Source organism: Oncorhynchus clarkii, chromosome 13 (assembly GCF_045791955.1).
Source record: "Oncorhynchus clarkii lewisi isolate Uvic-CL-2024 chromosome 13, UVic_Ocla_1.0, whole genome shotgun sequence".
Taxonomy (NCBI): domain Eukaryota; kingdom Metazoa; phylum Chordata; class Actinopteri; order Salmoniformes; family Salmonidae; genus Oncorhynchus; species Oncorhynchus clarkii.
Window position 1 is genome coordinate 45,822,589 of NC_092159.1, and position 20,103 is coordinate 45,842,691.

A 20,103-nucleotide genomic window follows, 5' to 3' on the forward strand; every position below is an offset into this window, starting at 1 on the left:
CATCCATCATAAACCTGAAGAAGCTTGGTTTATATTGTTGGGCAAAGAGGTTCAAGACCAGTGTAACCCTAATTATGGTCATGGTCAAGGATGGCTAAGAAAGCAGATATTGAAAAGGCTAAATGGACACTTTCTCACTTGAGCATATTTAATTGATCACTTTCTTATGCAAAAGGATTTCAGTATGAATAGCAATATGATTCATCCTGATAATAATACATTGAATGTATCCCAAATGTATTTATATAGTGATTCACATTTTATATGTATTCTTCCTTTACCATTTTCAACCCTGATGCTTTACAATTCATGTCTTGGTTTTTCCATAACAAACTTGGAACTAAATACTACAATCTACTTTAAAAATATTTTTGAAAAGAAGCCAAGAAAAAGTGCTAAACACCCTTGTTGGTAAGTGTTTTTCTACCATCTTGTCAATACCTATACAACACCCCCATACACCCCCTATACCCACACATATAGTATAGTGTGTTCCATAGAGTTTCATTCGAGGTCGTTGGTCTGACCTATATGGCTTGGGGGCCTGACGTCACTTGGAACAATGAGCTGGTTTTCCTCTTATACCCCAGTGTTTCACTCCACTGCTCTGCTCGTCCACAGGCAGATGACAAGGGAATGGAATGCAAAGCCAGCGGGCTGTGGAGTGTCAAAGGGGAACAGGCAGCACTGCTCCCCAGAGAGCAGCATGATGATTCACCCTACTGCTGTTTGTCCTGTCCCACTTTCACTCTCCCACACATATGGTGGTAATGCGTTACCAGACAGGGCATGAGGAGAAGGTTCTGGAAAAAGCACTATGAGGGGAATGGAGGATGGGGAAAGGGGTTATGGTGGAGGGCTGTGGGAGTGCTGGAATAGTGGAGTTCAAACACCCTGACCCAGTAACAATACAGGCAGGATTACTGTAAATCAATCAAGTTGATGATAACATGCCAAGAGTAGTATGGTTCAGCAGCAGTGAAAGGGTCTGCAAAGCTCACATGATTCCAAGTGTTTTTTAATATGGAGGTTCCTAGACAATGATGGACAATTAATGACTAATTCCAGTTACAGTGTAATTACACGTTGGAGCATATCGTTGGGACACCAATGTGTTTTTTTGCAGGGCTTCTCAAATGAAGAAGAGTGGAAGTCAGGTGGACTTTCTCTGCCTGCGACAAAGACAAATGAACTATTTCCAACAGTACACCAGTGGAGAAATACCTATTTTATAATGGTTTCTAGAAGATCACAGACCTGCTAACATTATAAAAGTAAATGATTTGGGTTGAGAAGAGTAATAATGACTCAGCTCAGACGATTGCAAATACACTGCATTTGTGTGGAAAAGGTCACACATTATTTGACGATAAATGAGTTTCAGCCTGATAGGCTAGCTGTAGTGTTAGTAGACGTTTGAGTTTGGCAGACATCTTTACACACAGTAGTCTATAGTGTATAAACCAAGAGGTTATGAAGCTTAGACTCTTACTGAGCTACTGATCTAACTACTGAGCACCATTAACAATGTTAACAACTACGTTATAACCCAATAGTTGACATTTAATAACAGGACATAGCCATGAAGAGTTTGAGGAACACTGTGAATCTGAGTACACACTTTAACAAACAATGACCAGAAAAAGGTACACTAAGCAAAGCTTAGATTGAGTCCTATCTTCACAAACAAGCTCTTACACCATAAAGGGCCAATCAGCAGTTGAAACAATAACCACTGTTTTGGTAAAAAAAAGCTGAGGGATGGGGCTGGAGAAATGTAATCACTCTCAAATTCATAGGCATGCCTATGGATGCAAGGACTGACCATCCATGGTATCAACATTATAGTTTTAACCATGTTGAGGCTATACAGTGTTTGTTTACATTGAATTTGTTTATAAACATTGGAGTATAAAAGGCTTATATTTTGGGTTCTGATGGGGTAGTACATTACAACTAAGCTCATGAGGCATTTATGAGTTACATTCTTCAAGAATCAAAGGAAACACTAATTTATGCTTGATTGCCCCTTTAAAGCTCACCTTAAAGTCTTACTTTAGGTATGAGGCTGCGATGACAAACTAAAATTATAGTGGAGCCTTATGTAACGTGGCCATAAACAGACTGTCAGTGAAATACAGAAGCGCACAAGCACAGAGAGAGAGTAGCTGAGTGTGGGACCAAGCAAGGGTCTTATAAACATCTCAAGGAGAGAAGAGGCACACGGGAGGAATTTGGACACTTTATTTGGGCATGGCGGGAGAAGGAAGGGCCATAACTGGCTGGAGCAGCCCAGATGTAATGTGATGTGAAAGTGGAATCCCTCAAACTGATAATGAACTACTGTTACACATTTGCTGTGCTGTGGGTCTTTTGTGGGTCATTTACAGTGAGAGGAAGCATAGGGAACATACCACACCTCCAGATTGGAAACCTCTTATGATGGTCTGTTTATTTGAACGCTAACATGCTGGAAATACTGTGTTGCATGGAGTCTTGATGACAAGGTTTGGATAACATTACAACTTTAAATTCAAACTGAATTAGAAACACAAGAAAAGAGCCATTAGAGAGAGTACACCTTGGTAGGAAGGACACCTAAGGCTACAAACAGAGCTCAGGCAAAGGGAGATGAGAAGACAGGCTTTGGGAGAGCTACAAGATTCAAGAGGCAGACAAATTGTGCAAGTCATAATATTTGACAAAGCAAAGAAATGTGCACATGTGTAGCTGGAACTGTTGAGAAAGATGGAGAAGTACCGAGAGACAGAAAACTGCTGTTCTGGATGGTAGAGGGGCATTTCCAAAGTTCCAGCTCCCCCCTCTCCACACCCTCAACCACTCGGTCTGGCTATTTAGGGTAGAAGGCCTCCTCAACCTAGGCTGAGAAGAATTCAGAAGGCTGGGTTCTTAGCATCATAATTTGGGCTGTCTATGTACAGTAGGACTGAAATCTGGGCTTGACTAATATATTTTTTTTTGTGAATTAATACCCAAGTGTCTGGGTGCTTTTATAAAGTGTTTGTGTATAGTATAGCAAAGTGCTATTTGATAAACTGGTTAAAAGTCATGTTAAATCCCCACTGAATTGTCAAGGGTTTCAAGTACCTTGTAAAAAAAACAGTTATTTTTAATAGCCTCTCAGAAGTCTGGAATGTTGATTTCAGAGTAGTTTTTTTAAGGCTGGGAAAGCTTTCTGCACAAATACCTCCTCAAACATCCCAATACTGCCTTTGTTAGTTGCTATGTTGCTCAATAGTGCTGGCAAAAGACATGGGGAGCTTGAATGCAACTGCTGAAAGCTGTGAAGATGCTATGTAAAAATGGAAAATTTGAGTTCACTAATACTTATAGACCTAAACGATCAGATCTGTGTTTAAATACACTATCCACTTACAGTAAACAGACAGATTTGTGATCCAAGGAGCAACAACAGATTTGTCAGACTACAAAAACATTACAAGCACTGACGTCTGTGCATTTATGTTGTGTACTAGTGTAGGTGACATAGTGTGTGTGTGTGTGTGTGTAGCAGAAGAGACTTTCATTGAGTCTCATGTGACCATGTTTGGTAACGCTCTCCAGGCCCAGTCTGTGACCCAGCCCCTTGACCGGCGCACACAGTAGAGCTGGATTCAATCAGAGCCAAACAGTGGTTCAGATGCTTCTTTCTCTCTAACTCCTCTAGAATGGGCAGAAGAGGAGCGGTAGCTGGCACCCTCTCACACAGGTAACTATTATCTATCCTGTTGCCTAGTCACTATCCCTTTTCATTTTTTTAATGTAACCTTTATTTAACTATGCAAGTAAGTTAAGAACAAATTCTTATTTACAATGACGGCCAAACCCGTACGATGCTGGGCCAATTGTGCACCGCCCTATGGGACTCCCAATCACGGACGGTTGTGATACAGCCTGGATTCGAACCAGGGTGTCTGTAGTGACGCCTCTAGTACTGAGATGCAGTGCCTTAGACCACTGTGCCACTCAGTAGCCCTACCTATATGTACATATCTAAGCATTTCACTGTTAGTCTACACCTGTTGTTTACAAAGCATGTAACAATTAAAATGTTATGGACTAGCTAGACTGGACTGATCCAAACATACCTTAGAAGGCTTAGAACCATCCAACACTGCTGTACGCATTCTGACTACGATGCATCCAACATGCAGTATTTTCATGAAATTGTCTCAGTTTGTGTGCACCAGTGTAAACAAAATACCTGAAAGTCAATGGTGTTTGAATTGTTAATCTGAAGCCAAAAAGCAACGATTGAGACAAATCTTTTTTCTGTCTTCAAATTTATTGAAGAGCAAAACTTTCAAGTAATTCTGAACTTTCAGTGCTACAACGACATCATTAGTAGTGGTCATTGTAGACAGACAATCTAAATCACATGGTGTTGAGACAGGGACCCTAAGGCCTGTGTATTGTTCTTTTCACATTAAAATATTCAGAAAATAATGTAACAATAAATGTCATTGCATTAAAATAATAAAAAAAAACAACCAAAAACCCACTGGCAACATTTGATCTATGCTTTTTTCCTCATTAGTTCATGTTCACTCGTTTCATCACTATCATGTATATTAGTTATTTTCTTGACTTAATTTGTTCCATCTCCGCACCTCCTTGTGACTCAAAGGATGCGACTGCTGCGGTCTACAGATCTGCTCCACAGGTGAAGCAGGACTACCCGAGAGAGTCCACAAAAAGCTGGGGCAAGAATTCATGGATTCAGTTAAAGGTTATTTACTGGCTAATCCATTGCATTTAGTATCAAATGGCTAAAAGTCTTGAGACGCTGCTAAGTTCAACCTTAGACAAGAGATGAAATGCAGCTGAAATAAATGCAACGGTTCTACCAGTTCTTCCAGGAGCTACAACATGTCCTCATTTCTCACCAGGGCCCGAGTCCATCTGTACCTTCTCTTAATACACAATGTTAGCCTTTCAAAGGGATAGAAGGCCACACGGTTATTTCTTGCGGATACAAGTGCACTCGGGCATGATGTTACAGAAACCGCTGTGTCACTTCCTCATTTTCAAAAACCAAAACTTTGACTATTTTAAATCACCCAGAGGTCTACATTGCAATTCAACACACCACAGACACACTGAAGCCAGTGAAACACTAAACATCCAATTAATAGTTTGTACAAACTTTGGACATTGTGCAGAAGTACAACCTCTCTCACAGGCATCCGAAGCAGACTTAAATGCACACCACAGCCTACTGGTGAACCAGAAATCTCATCATCAGGCTACACATGTACTCAGTTGAAAATATTGTTTTCTTGACTGATGAATGATAAACATGTTGCTCTATTCACAGCTTGAAGTATTGGAGGACTGGGTGAGAAGAGTGAGCTGAATCTCACTAGCTTCTCAACCGAGCTGAAGTAGCTGAATAACTACATGACAATAATTACATTTACAATCTCATCTCCATTCTGGTCATAACCAGCAGCCTCTAAGCCACTTCCCACTCCTCCTAATGTCACTAGAACCACCACAACATTCATATCGAGGCCTGCTCCCGTATTCAGAAGAAAAACAAGCAGGCCCTACAGAGGGGTCCACTTTGGAGAATACTTGTCTGGATTCATTATTGTGCAGGGTACAAAAATATATACATAACAGTATCCATAGAGAGAAGAGATTACAATAGCGAGAAAAAAGGAAAAACAGCAGTTTTACATTAAAATGTCATGCTAATCTCTACCGGACTGCATTAAGATTTCCTGTTTGCGTAAAGGCACGACAATACAACCCTCCTCGGTGGTACATGGAGGGGCTCAAAAGGTTATTGCTCCACCATGGGGAGTGTGCTTTCATTCCACAGTGAAAAGTCAAACATTTCAGACCCCCCGTCCCAAACAACATCAACGCTGTAGGGACAGGGAGGAGGACAGAAAACAAAACACTTAACATGCACTCAATACAGCTGGGTGAAACACATAAAATACACTGATTAAAATGAAGTGCAGAGGAACCCATAGATTAATGCAATTCATATTTATCCTGTTTAGTGATCCAAACTAGAGTATAAATCATCATAATCCAACGTTTCCTTGACAAGCTCTGTGATTTGAATCAATCAATTCAACTTGATTTGAAAGGACGATTTCCAACTGAGTAATACAGTAGGACTTTACATGGCTACACATATAGTACAACATTGCCAGCGTATGGCTGTTCTTGTCAGATAGGTCATTCATAATTGATCTTACATGAATATCTATAGAAACAATTGGGAACGTCACATTTCCAGCATTCCTGTGGCTGCCACTCTGTAGGCAGAACAGCACCTAAGACAGGAGAATGTTTCCCCCCTAAAGGGACCCGCTCTTGTTCCAAATTCAGTTCTCAATAGAACACAGAAAATAGAGGAGAAAAATGGAAGTTAAAATCCCCAGAGGTACCTTAGATAGACACTAGATCAAGGGTTGTGTTTAACAGTAGTGTTACACTGCAGTGGCTGGGAAAATCTCCAGAGAAACAGAGAAAACGTCCTTTCCAGTCCACTGAACTAGAGATAATGGATGAGATCTTTCCAAAGGCTAAAACATCTTTACAGAAGGAGAAAAAACCTCATTGTGATTATTCTCATATGGAGGGACTGACAAGTCTTTATAAGGCAGGGGAGAGGTAGAACAGAAGCATCAAACTGGATGGATTCAACCGCTCCGCTGTGACAGAGGGTTATGATAGTGTAGTGAAGTTAAGACGCGTTGTCAATTCCTGGTTTTGAGGTTGAGTAACAGGAGGAACAAATGGGATAACTGAGATCCCAGAGACGCAAACAGAGCACAGCCAGACCCTGGACGAGATGAGGCAAAAGCGTCCAATGAAAAACATGATTCCGGAGAGTTGGCGGCAGCGGTAGGATCCAATCCCCACATCCCTGTCTCCATTTCCCCTGGATGTGCATCCAGGCTGTGGATGGGAAATCCAGTGGTGATTCAATCTGAACTGTTGCTGTGAGAGGGGGACCGGTCTACTGGCGATGTAGGTGGTGTTCATAAAAAGGAGGCCACAGCAAATGCAGTAAGAGGAATTGCGGTGTCTCGGTCTGTCAAACTAGCACACTAACAGGTACTTATTCTGAGGGCAAAGCAGGAGGCTCCCCTCTGGGTGGACGGGTCAGGGAACTGAAAAGGGTAAAGGATGATGGCCGAGGGAGTCTCTGACAGAGCCAGAGTACAGTTTCTTCTTTTATTGCTTTCTACCTGTCCATCACAGGCACTTCAGATGACTAAGTTTGGGTTGAAGTTGAAGGTGAACAAGAATGAGTTTACTTAACAGCTACTCTGTCATCTCCGACCAAACCCAGCCAGGGTACCACCATACCATTGATGAAACACTGAGGTACAGAAGCTAGTGTGGGACCAGTCTCATTCTGTGAGGCTGAATCTGATGAGGACCTGAATCCATTCGGCTGCATGATTTCTGGGTATGGAGATAATAGCAAGGCTGGAGCTAGCAGGGGCTATAAGAGCCCTTGAAGTCCTTCCTGTCTCCCTTCCACAGCGTCTGTCTATCTCCCCCCTCCGGCCAGTATCTCTTAGTCTGTGTGGTTATTCACATGGTTCTGCTTGAGCGGGGAGACCTCTTTGGCCTTCCTGCCTCTGGCGCCCATCATGACCTTGTAGCAGCCGCGGGCGATCTTGTACATCCAGATGGTGTTGAGGATGTCCAGGGCGATACAGGATGTGATCCAGGCCACCTGAGCACCGATGCCCAAGCGCTCAAAGGCCTCCGTTCCGAAGGTGGCAAACACCCGAGCCCAGTAGGGAGGCATGACGAAGATGCGCACCATGAAGAAGACCACTGCCATGGCCATGCCGTTGGCCACAACCAAGCGGTCCGAGCGAGGGTACTTCAGCACCTCGTAGAACCACCTATACGTGGAGGAGAACGGAATAATGTCAACACTGACAGAGGCAGGGGCTGATAAACAGGAGGAGTATTCATTAATATAGGGTAAACGAGAGCTAGCTTACCTTTGGTTCACAAAAGGTGTGGATAACTCTGAAATGAGACGGAAGTTGGCGAAATAGGGAAGCACGCCACGAGACTGCAGAGGGCGTAAAGACGTATTACCACAAATAGACATGGGCAGAAATAAACTAAACACAGACTAAATGTGCAACACATCTTTAGAAAGAAGACGTGAGTATTTCAATACCAAAACCCAAAGAGCCATCTAATATTAACCACAGTGCTCATGGTTTTCCCCCAGACTCACCAAGACATATCCATATGCATAGAGCGCCGCCAAGTGGTGGCAGACAAAAAAGCTGTCCCCCATTGTGCTCCAGTTAGTGGCCAGAAGCACAAGGTCTACACAGAACAACAAGTGGGTAGTTAGCACACAGTTTATTATTTTCATCTACTGTCTACAGGGAAATGTGGATGGCTTATTATTATTATACAAGAAGATAAACATGAGGAGAGAGAGACTCACCATAGAGCAAATAACCACACGTTATGGCCACATTAAGTTTCACTAGTCCAGGCTCCCCCCTGTACAGCAAAAACAAAACAAAGTGTTCTTTCAGAATAACAGTTGCCACATTACAGATTAATGCAGTAAAACTACTGTAAAACAGAAACAAAAGCTACTTACGATTTCACAGAAATCTAGTGAAGTCCACAAAACATTCTACATACTGTATTAGTGAAGTCCACAAAACATTCTACATACTATATTAGTGAAGTCCACAAAACATTCTACATACTGTATTAGTGAAGTCCACAAAACATTCTACATACTATATTAGTGAAGTCCACAAAACATTCTACATACTGTATTAGTGAAGTCCACAAAACATTCTACATACTATATTAGTGAAGTCCACAAAACATTCTACATACTATATTAGTGAAGTCCACTGCAGGGGTCTCCAATGAGAGTTCATTTAAATAAAATGAAACTTCTAACTACAATCTTTTTTCTAGCATTCAAATGGGCACATTTTTCTTATGGCCATGTCAAGAGTCAGTCTTGCTACTGCTGACATACCGTAGTCCAGGGAAGGTCCAGTTTAAACAGCACTGTGTTGACAAATGCATTGTGCTCACACACAGAGGGTGTGTTTCTGTTTGCCTGCTGTACCCTTGTGTAATTGTGTGCTCATGGACAAATACGTGTCAGGATGTGTGTACATGTGAGCAGTAGCCTGCATATAGTACATACTGTAAGAATGAGAACCACTTCTCTTGACTGTAGGAGTGGATTGTACGACTCAGTTGCTTGGACAAGGTTTGGGCAACGCCATGGTTATCAGTTCACCGTATCACATGGGCCACAGTTACTGCCTAGGCCTGGGTGTCGACTAGAGTTCAAGAGGCGTTTGACAAGAGCATCTGCTAAGTGACTGTGGTCATAATGTGTGTGATTTTGTCCTCTCTCCATCACAGGTATCCTGTTGCTGAGGGCGGGGTCATGGCTCTCTGTGACAGCACACCACGACGTGCTCTCTGGATCAGAGGGGGGCTCCACGTGACACCACCCTCCCTCACCTCTACCGCCCTCCCTCACCTCTACCCCAACGTACCCTGAACGGGTATGTCTGAGTGCAACATCCTCTCTGAACCCCACTCATGTAGCCACGATCAATGTCATATGCAGCCAATCGTTTCTCCACTTCCTCATGTTTACTGTACATCCTGGAGCCCACCCATAAGCCTAATAATCTATTCACCCATATAGAGAATCAAAGACATTCGTAGATAAACTTGTGAAACTGTTAAAGCTAAGATAAACTTCAGACAGATCAACAGGAGGGGTCAGGATGAGATCGGTCCAAAGATTCTCAGATTCCATCACTGATCCAGGTATGGCAGGGCAGCAGGTAGCCTAGCGGTTAGAGGCGAGCCAGCAACCGGACGGTTGCCAGTTTGAATCCCGGGTCTGCCGGGAAAAATCTGTTGGGAAGTGAGCTGGCAACCGGAGGATTGCTGGTATCAAATCCTAGATTCCATTGCCTGCCGTTGTGTCCATGAGCGAGGCACTTAACCCCCCCAGCAACAGCTCCCCGGGCACCCAGTGTGGTAGTCCCCTGCACCTCTCCAAAACCTCTATATTTATGTGTATGTATGAGTCTTTTGGAAGTGTTGGGCTAAAAAGCAGAAGTCACAGTTCAGTTGGACCTTGTGTGTATTTGACCAATAAAGGGATCTTAATGGTACAGTAAACCACACCTGGGGTTACATCACTGGACTCTATTGTTTTAAACCAATTGAGTCTGTATTCTGCGCTCACTGGTTACATCGTACTTTTTTTGTTTTGTTTGTTTTTTGTTGTTGAATTTTACCCCCTTTTTCTCCCCAATTTTGTGGTATCCAATTGTTAGTAGCTACTATCATCGCTACAACTCCCGTAGAGCTCGGGAGAGACGAAGGTCGAAAGTCATGCGTCCTCCGATACACAACCCAACCAAGCCGCACTGCTTCTTAAAACAGAGCGCGCATCCAACCCGGAAGCCAGCCGCACCAATGTGTCGGAGGAAACACTGTGCACCTGGCAACCTTGGTTAGCGCGCACTGCGCCTGGCCCGCAACAGGAGTCGCTGGTGCGCGATGAGACAAGGATATCCCTACCGGCAAAACCCTCCCTAACCCGGACGACGCTAGGCCAATTGCGCATCGCCCCACGGACCTCGAGCCTGGGCACGAACCCAGAGTCTCTGGTGGCACAGCTGGCGCTGCAGTACAGCGCCCTTAACCACTGCGCCACCCGGGAGGCCTACATTGTACCTTTAAAGCTCAGATAAACCAATCAAGCGATGTGAAGGAGGCGGATTTGGAAAACGCTTTGGATTGATTGGATTATGACGACAAAACCCAGGCAGAACTGCCAGAGTGACGTTGCAAGAAGCTGAATCTGTCACAATGCAGGTTTTGTGGGCGGTTAGTTCTGTGAAGCCCAGCACAATGCCAGTCTGTGGCATGTCTAAATGATGCTGTAATGCAATCAGATTGTCTGAGGATTTAATGCTTACGCCATTCAGTGTTGCAATAAGAGGAACTAGCTACTGCGCTAGCAAAATAACATGGCTACCAGTCTAAATAGAGGAAAAGTAAGAGACTAAAAGAGATGGGCAGGAAAGCAAATACATAAGAGACAAAAGGACAGTGCCAATACTACACAGACACAAAGACCAAAACAAAGGAAAGAAACAAGACAACATGGCTTAGGCTGGGAGGGTACAACAATTACACCCCTATTAAACAAACCCTATGAGAGTAAAGGAACAACAAAGAAAGAAGGAAAAAGAGAGTAGTCTAAATGTGAGACATTTGGACACAGAGCAGATGAAGGGGGGTGGCAGGACTCCTCCCCATTGGCCCTTCACTTCCCCTTTTCTCCGCTACATCAGCGACAGACAGACAATGAGAGCGAGGGAAGTGCTGTATTGATCAGACAGCCAGAGACGCAGGGTGCTGCTGGGGGTCAGGGGGACTCAGGGGAGAGGGGGGGGCTGAAGACTGGGCTGATGTTGTTTGCTATGAAAGGGAGCCTTGTTGGCAGGACTCTGGCCTGTCTGATCAGAGGAAGAGAGGAAGAGAAACAGAAGGAGAGAAACACGAGTAGAAGACAGAAAGAGGAGAGCAAAGAGAGTAGAAGACAGAAACAGAAGGGAGAGGGAGGGAGAGGGGGAAATTACCATTCCTCTCTTTCAGGATACAATGATGTAATCACAGTCAGCAGTAGGAGAGAGAACATAGAAAAGACAATGAAAGGACAAATCCACTGAATCTACACCTCTGGAGACTCCACCGAGATTTCTCTCTGACAGTGGGGAATGGCAGCATCATCCTTCCCACCCTCTTGGGGTAGGCTAGTAGCCATGGCTGCTAGAGTGACAGAAAGCAGACAGTAATGCAGTTCATCTTACCAGACGGGGTCTGCGTTGACAGCATCATCAAACCACAGGATGTAGAGACAGAAGAGGCCCACGATCAGGGCATGGACAGTGGACACCAATCTGGGCAAGCACACAGAAAACAGGGACAGTCAGCGCCATGGCAGAGAATGATGCAAGACTAGCACCACGGCAGCAGTAATACTAATAAACAGTTCAAGTAACATAACAATAACATCCTTTATAGCACTGAGAAAACAATGAAGAAACCTAATTTGGGCCGTGTGGAACCTTGGCAATCAAACTCATTTGAAGGAGAATCGTGTGTGTGTGTGTAAAACTACTCAGGTCTCGTTGACCTCTGGGACTCTTTATCTGGGCTAGTGAAGAGAACTCCAGTGCTACCACGCCTCTTATCGCCCCTCACCAGCACACAGTCCCCAGACCCTGAGCACACCAGCTGTCCCACAGGCCTAACAATGCTGGCTCCACAAACCAGCCACTGTACAATGAACATTGTTATTTTTAGTGTCACCATTATAACATGACTATCTGAGAGCATAACTACCATGACCAAGGAGGAGAGTGGAATTTGAGACAGTCTCTTATGAAGCAGAACGGGCAAGAGCATTAGCTCTCCCTCTAGCCCCTCCCTCCATCTAGCTAGGCCGCGTTCCTTAGCCTACGCCTCAGGGTTACATCTCTGCTGTGCATCTTTCTGTAGATATTCTCTGTGTACCTTTACAAGCAAAGCTTGAATAAATAATAACACACTGACACACTGGGAGCCGTTATGCAATGAAGGGTAACTTTGTATCAAACTTCAACCACTATCAGCGCGGCACCTTTGGCTTGTTATGCCATGGTACACACATCCTGTAGCAGTGTTTAGTGTGCATGACCCCTGTATGAACTGAGGCTCAGGACTCCCCCCAACAGGTGAATTGCGATCAACTGGTGGATCTCCAAGGCATTCCTAGTCGATCGACAAACCTTTCTGTAAAAAAACTAAACAACGATAAAGCCTTGTGTTCCTATTTTATTTGTCTCGGGCTGATGGTGGTAGGTGCAACCGATTCAGCTGCCCTGTGTGCCAAGTAGCTGAACTGTTGCCATTTTGAACCATTTCATGTGTCTGAAGGTACAAACTCTGCCTTCCCGGCAGGGCTGGAGAGCAAATCAAGTGCACTATAGTCCTACCGCTGGCCAATCGGGTGGCTCAGATTACTGTATTGGCAGTAAGGTAGCAGGCATAAAAGAAAGCTACAGCAAAATTGATACTGTGAGATTTCAATATGTTTAAAACCATGACTAGAGAAACTGTCAACAAATATGTCAAAGAACTGCTGTTTTATGAGTGAGATCACATTAAAGTTCTCCCTCAGCACTGTCAACACTTTGTATTCAACACTTTTATAAGCCATAAAACACATGTTCTTCCCATTTCCACTCAGCGCTACAACAAGCACTGCAGCAGTAATGAATGAGTAGGAAAGTGTATCTATAGGCTTGCATTGCTGTTATTATTAGCGTCTTGGGTCTTTTAATAGTTCACTTTCTTTGTTCATAGGAGTAACAACATGAATATGTGCATGAGGCAGAAATAACGGTGCAACTCGAGTTACCATCAGCTGGAAGACGGTGTCTCTTTTTGGTCAGTGTCAGTGGAGGAAAGAGAGAGCGGAGGGATGTTGAGAGGCGGAACCTCAGTCTGCTATTCTCTCCCTCCGCTGAGACTGACCATTAGATGCAGGCACCATCTGCCCAGTAAAATAAAAGACAAATTATTTAAATGTATTCTCAATCAGTGCCTCAGAAGTAATGCAACAATGGATCTATTACTGGTGTGATCATATGGCCTTCCTCAAATTTTGAAGTATAATTTTTTTAAATGGCCCAACAACAACGCATTGGGCAATTCAAGCAAAACCAATATGAGGTGATAGTGTATAAATAATGACATAAGGAGCCATTGTGTTGAACACTGTGCAATGTTAACAGTGAAAAATCGCAGAATGGTGAACTTACTAAATGACAGAGGTTGACTGTGTGATATTAGGTTGCTTCTTGTGTAAATATTTTCTGTCTAGATTTTAAGATTTGTATAGCTTACTGCACAAACCTCATTGCTACAGTACTGTTTTTAATTGGTCAATGTTGCATTGGCGTACGTTTCTTTTGTAATGTTAAAAAAAAAACGGAACGGTAATTCTCGGCTTGCATTTTGACTCAGAAGGTGATCTCTATATATAATAATAACAATTACAACAATACTGGATGAACACTTATTTTAACTTAATACATCAATAAATCAATTTAGTCTCAAATAAATAATTAAACCTATTCAATTTGGTTTAAATAATGCAAAAACAAAGTGTTGGAGAAGTAAAAGTGCAATATGTGCCATGTAAAAAAGCTAACGTTTAAATTCCTTGCTCAGTACATATGAAAGCTGGCGGTTCCTTTTAACATGCGTCTTCAATATTCCCAGGTAAGAAGTTTTAGGTTGTAGTTATTATAGGACTATTTCTCTCTATACCATTTGTATTTCATATACCTTCGTCTATTGGATGTTCTCATAGGTACTTTAGTATTGCCAGCCTAATCTCGGGAGTTGATAGGCTTGAAGTCATAAACAGCGCAATGCTTGAAGCACAGCGAAGAGCTGCTGGCAAATGCAGGACAGTGCCGTTTGAAAGAATGCTTACGAGCCTGCTGCTGCCTACCCCTGCTCAGTCAGACTGCTCTATCAAATCATAGACTTAATTATAATATAATAACACACAGAAATACGAGCCTTATGTCATTAATATGGTCAAATTCAGAAACTATCATTTCGAAAAACAAAACGTTTATTCTTTCAGTGAAATACAGAACCATTCTGTATTTTATCTAACGGGTTGCATCCATAAGTCTAAATATTGTTGTTACATTGCACAACCTTCAATGTTATGTCATAATTAAGTACAATTCTGGCAAATTAATTACGATCTTTGTTAGGAAGAAATGGTCTTCACACAGTTCACAACGAGCCAGGCGGCCCAAACTGCTGCATACACCCCGACTCTGCTTGCACAGCACGCAAGAGAAGTGACACAATTTCCTTAGTTAAAATAAATTAATGTTAGCAGGCAATATTAACTAAATATGCAGGTTTAAAAATATATACTTGTGTATTGATTTTAAGAAAGGTGTTGATGTTTATGGTTAGGTACACATTGGTACAATGACAGTGCTTTTTTCGCGAATACGCTTGTTCAATCACCCGTTTGGCGAAGTAGGCTGTGATTCAATGATAAATTAACAGGCACCGCATTGATTTATATGCAAAGCAGGACAAGCTAGATAAACTAGTAATATCATCAACCATGTGTAGTTAACTTGTGATTATGTTAAGATTGATTGTTTTTTATAAGATACGTTTAATGCTAGCTAGCACCTTACCTTGGCTCCTTGCTGCACTCGCATAACAGGTAGTCAGCCTGCCACGCAGTCTCCTCGTGGAGTGCAATGTTATCGGCCATAACCGGTGTCCAAAAATGCAGATTACCAATTGTTATGAAAACTTGAAATCAGCCCTAATTAAAATCGGCCATTCCGATAAATCGGTCAACCTCTATTTCTGACCTAAGATCAGTGTGCCTGGGTTAATGTCTGATAGAGGTGTGTTACAGCAGAGTCGGTACAGTACTAGTCTATAATGTGAAACCTGTTAAGAGGCCTGTTGGAAGGGTATTGTACCTGGAGTTCCACTCAGTGAGCTTGGTGGAGGGCAGGCGGCCGTAGCCAGGGGTGAAGGTTGAGGAGAACAGCGGGCTGGCCACGGAGAAGAGCAGCTGAAACCCCACGAAGCTGCCAGCCACCACAGTCAACTCTCTTGTCTCCATCACTCACCTACAGTGTACCACACCAGGAGAGAGAAGGGTGAGAGGCATGTACTGTTACTGTACAGAAGACACAATACCCCTAGACTGGCAGGGGGAATGTAGAGGGGGGGGGGGGAAGGAATAGGAGAAGAAGTGGAGGATGGAAGGAAGCAAAACAGGATGGCAAAGGAGGGACAGGAGGGCAAGGGAGAGAGCCATTGAAAAGGAGATGGTTGTAAAAGAGCAGAAACGAGAGAAAATAAATCATTCATTATTAGACAAATATTTTGCACAGGGATTAAATTTGCAATTGTGGCTAAGAATTGAAAGGAAATATGATTGTAAAGAGCTAGAGGTTCCTGTTGGTGAATGCACGCTATCAAGAGTCAGGGAATAATTTAGACCTGTGACACCAGGTGTGTACAATTAATTATCAGGTAGAACAGAAAACCAGCAGGCTCAGAACCTCATAGGGTAAGTCAGTACCCCTGGCCTAAATGTACAGAAAATAGGACTGGACCCACAGAGCGACAGCCGAACAATAGGGAACACCCCATGTTCACTCGGTGTCTAGTGTCAAAATCAACACACATTTCCAGTACAAAGGAGCATTGGTACAGTACAGCCTAATGCCACTTTAGTCTGATACAAACACATTCACTGTTTAACATAGGCTACTACAAACCACAGTTCCATGTGCTCTGAGCAAAATAATTGTTCAATCTCCAGATCTATGGATGTGAGGACAGGCCATTGTGTCAAGCTGATCAACACTATCACAGGAAACCGGTAGCTTAGCTACTGCAGTGGCCCATGCAATAACGCCAGCTCTCCCTGGAATAGGCCTAACTCTGTAAGCAATCAGGAATTTGTAGTATTATCCAGATAGCATTTTGACCAATAAAATAGCAGTGTTTGAGAGAAGCCTCATTGTTCCAGAGCATGCTGATCATATGCTGCATGTGCTTCAATTATTCATTAGCATTCTTCACCTGGCAAGCTGGTTTTGACTGCCTAGGAGGGGAAAGGCCTGCATACCGACAACCACCATCCACTTTGACCTTGTTCTCCTGCTCTCTATGCTGTTGTCAGCAAACTATGACCTTTTGGTATATCGACCAACACAAATAGAGGTTAAATTTCCCATGTTCCAGTGGAAATATAAAACGTCCCCTCTCTCCTGCAATGCATATGCCATTGAGGTTTTTAGAAGACAGATTGTGCAAAAATACAATGAATGTAATATTTGTTTAGTCTAAATGCAGCTCATATGACGGTAAAATTACGACTGGCATTCTAGGCCAACTGACAAGTGATGAGATTTCCTTTCAATTTAATAACGTAAATCTTGGGATGCAGACACAAATCCCCTCACCAACGCTTGGGTTAATGAGTACAATTACTTGCCCTGGCCTAGAGTTTAAAATAATGAGGATATTAAAACATAACTGGTAAATGGACAGCTTCTCCCGTCTGGTGTAGTGCTCTTTTTTTGCGGTTGCAGAGAGCTACATCATCATGCGTAACTTGTCAGCACAGTCCCTTGTTCTCTGCAGCGCGTGACACAGCAAACGTGTGCACGACAAGAAACGTGTACAATCCTTCGATTTTCGGAAACATTGTCGCCAGTAGTACACTTTCCAGTTTAGCCACAAGTTGACTAACCAAGCTAACTACACGAATTGTGAGAGCTCAGCTATTGACTAGAAAACAGTGCTATACTGCCACAACCAGGGTCGTATTCATTGGTCGTATTGCGGTCACTAGCTAGATGTTTATTACATACAAATTGCAGTGCATTAGCTCAATGTATCGCTGTGTTGTGAACAAAATAATAAGTGAAAGGCTAGCTAGATCAATAACTACCTGATATCAGTCGCATAGGTCTGAGTAAATTGGTATGGCTTCGGTTCAGCTGCCGTCTTCTTTCACTTTCTTAGGTAGCCAATTTAGCAAGTCAGCTAGATAGCAGTAGCCCACTAGCTAGCTCTCTAGTGTACGTCCTCGTGAAAATGGCTATACGACGAAAGCAGCGACATTCATGCATAACTATTACAGTAACTAGATAATTGCGGATTCCAGGCTAATTTCCCTGCAACAATGGGTTCCAAGTTTTGCCTAAAATATAAAGTTGGAGTTAGACGTTTTGTTTTCCAATTGACAGCTAGCATTGACCTGTGACGCGAACACGCAGATACCACCCGCCCTCTAGCTCACACCCCTTGGTTTGGCCACACCCACAATAAACAAAGGCCACATTCATTACAGCATTATATTCTTCAATGACAAAGACATGGAACAGCTGATACCACTACCAATAGCATGCAAAGGCTTAGTTAGCATCGTTGCTATGATGAACCCTGCATTTGTATGATGTCCACAACTAAAACACGAAGGACTGCCGGCAGCTTGACAAGCTATTGAATAACACACCACAAATAGTTAGGTCATATTTTTACACTTGCCATAGGCCAATTAAATCAAGGCTACATTTTTTACATGAGCACATTTCCATATGTGTGTATTTCATATGTGTATTTTACTTATTATAATTGGAAACTGAAAGGGTTTTACAGACAGAGATATTATGAATCCAATGTATTTTGAAAGGAGTGGTTATTTCTGTAATTGTATGGCTCTGTGCTGTCACCTACTGAGTCATCCTCCTGAGTCAAGGTTGTCTGTCTGGTTTCCCCAGCACAGGAGGCTGCTAAGGGGAGGATGGCTCATAATAATGCCAGGAATGGCGCAAATGGAATGGCATCAAACACCTGGAAACCATGTGATTTATGTATTTGATATCATTCCAATTATTTCACTCCAGCCATTACCATGAGCTCACCCTCCCCAATTAAGGTGCCATAACATCCTGTGTTCCCTGCACTTCCCATGTTAACACTTAGGTATTTGGCATTGATTATAAACTAGATTAGAGCCTTCTTGTAAATAGAAGGCCATGGGCTAGAGATCCAGTGACAAAGACAGTAAAGTGCTGAAAGAGTGGATGGAGACAGATGACACAGGTGAAAGTAATCCTATCGTTAACAATCAAGGACTTCAAAGATTAACCAAACATGAACTGCTAATCAGAGCAGATTAAACACCACTCAGTCTTCCAAAAAATCACGTCCTTGGGAGACATAATGCAATCACATGCAATGGAAATATGAAATGAAAACTACTTCAGGATTGTAAGAACAGTTATAGAATTTTTACAAATGCCATTTTTGTTATCTAACACTTTATTGATCGTGAACTATTGCACAGAGTAGCACGTGTTTTTATTGACGTTCAGTTTAAAATTGAAGGGAAATACTGTTTCCCTTCCTGAGGTTTCATGGTCATGAGTGCAGGCAACATTCAAAACTTGCCCTACATAAACTGTGTGAGGGCAGTGCTTTGCCATGCCCACTGTTATCCGTATGCCTAGAGAAAGATAAAGGAAATCCTTATGACAGGCCTCTAACATGTAGCCACTTATTCCATAAAGGCTGCTTTTAGCTAAATGAGGAAAACAGTATGCTATACAGTCCAGTATAGTACAGTGGTAAAGTACATGGCTTATTCCATAACATCTGCTTTCTGCTAAACTATGTGAATTGCTCAGATTGCTGCATTGACCTTTGGTCATACCACAGATGTTTCTACTGTGGATGTGTTTTTATAATTATATTTAAAATGCAGAATGCCTGCTCTGTGAAGATAGCCTGTAGAATAACTGGCAGATAATTGACACCAAAGTGCTGCCTGGTTGTCATACCATGTTTCTATCAGCACTAAGCAGTGGTATTAACAGGTCAATTCTTATCAGTTCTGACTAGCTAGGCTACAGGTATGGACGGAAGTGACTTTTTGTAACAGGTTAGGAGAGCATTTTAGCTAACCCTAACCCTTTTCATAACCTCCATCTAATTATCCTAACCTTCTAAGCTCATTCTCTTAACCTGCAGCTTAAATTCTACTAACCTGCTACAAAAAAGTCACTTTCATCCATAGCTGTATATCATCTAGTCAAAACCATTCTAATCATTTTCTCCTGGTGCATGATGGGAGGTTGCTGTGTCTACCACAATCAAGGCTGTCAAACAGATTTATTTTCTGACCAAATCAAACTCAAATTGCCAGTAACACATTCTTTAAACACATTGTCACTCTTATTTTCGCAACATACATTTCTTTAAAATAATTAAATAAATTAGATCATGATAATGATATGTGTATGAGAGTAGCTATTTTAATGAAGCTATTCTAGGCTCATGCTAGCAAAATTATCCAGTGAATGTGTCACCTTACTGCTGTGCCAATTGTGGGTGTCCTCAGTAATGATAAGCAATGAATCTTAAGCACTACTAGCTGGAGGG

At 42.6% G+C, this 20,103-nt stretch overlaps 1 protein-coding gene across 3 annotated transcripts; it reads right to left on the reverse strand.

Annotated features, from left to right (window-relative positions):
• Positions 1–1,002: 1,002 nt before the first annotated feature.
• On the reverse strand, positions 1,003–18,142 carry LOC139364882 (TLC domain-containing protein 4-B-like). Of its 3 annotated transcripts, none has more exons than XM_071102067.1 (7): positions 17,609–18,142; positions 15,618–15,770; positions 11,910–11,999; positions 8,474–8,532; positions 8,255–8,349; positions 8,010–8,083; positions 1,003–7,907 (listed from the first exon to the last, which is right to left on the reverse strand). In XM_071102067.1, the coding sequence occupies exons 2-7, from the start codon at positions 15,761–15,763 to the stop codon at positions 7,571–7,573; spliced, it is 801 nt and encodes a 266-aa protein (XP_070958168.1). In that variant the 5' UTR covers positions 15,764–15,770; positions 17,609–18,142; the 3' UTR covers positions 1,003–7,570. The 3 variants fall into 3 exon arrangements, with proteins under 3 accessions (XP_070958168.1, XP_070958169.1, XP_070958170.1); XM_071102068.1 differs by having other exon boundaries at positions 4,286–7,907; positions 17,192–17,932; XM_071102069.1 differs by lacking the exon at positions 17,609–18,142 and adding an exon at positions 16,735–16,922 and having other exon boundaries at positions 4,288–7,907.
• Between the last annotated feature and the right edge of the window lie 1,961 nt (positions 18,143–20,103).

What these genes read in the sequence shown, in the direction of transcription:
- LOC139364882 (XM_071102067.1), bottom strand. Translation starts at nt 15,763, where the DNA reads ATGGAGACAAGAGAGTTGACTGTGGTGGCTGGCAGCTTCGTGGGGTTT. An exon ending in ATGCATATGGATATGTCTTG is followed by an intron (nt 8,084 to 8,254) that starts GTGAGTCTGGGG and finishes CGCCCTCTGCAG; the next exon opens with TCTCGTGGCGTGCTTCCCTA. An exon ending in ACACCTTTTGTGAACCAAAG is followed by an intron (nt 7,908 to 8,009) that starts GTAAGCTAGCTC and finishes CTCCACGTATAG; the next exon opens with GTGGTTCTACGAGGTGCTGA.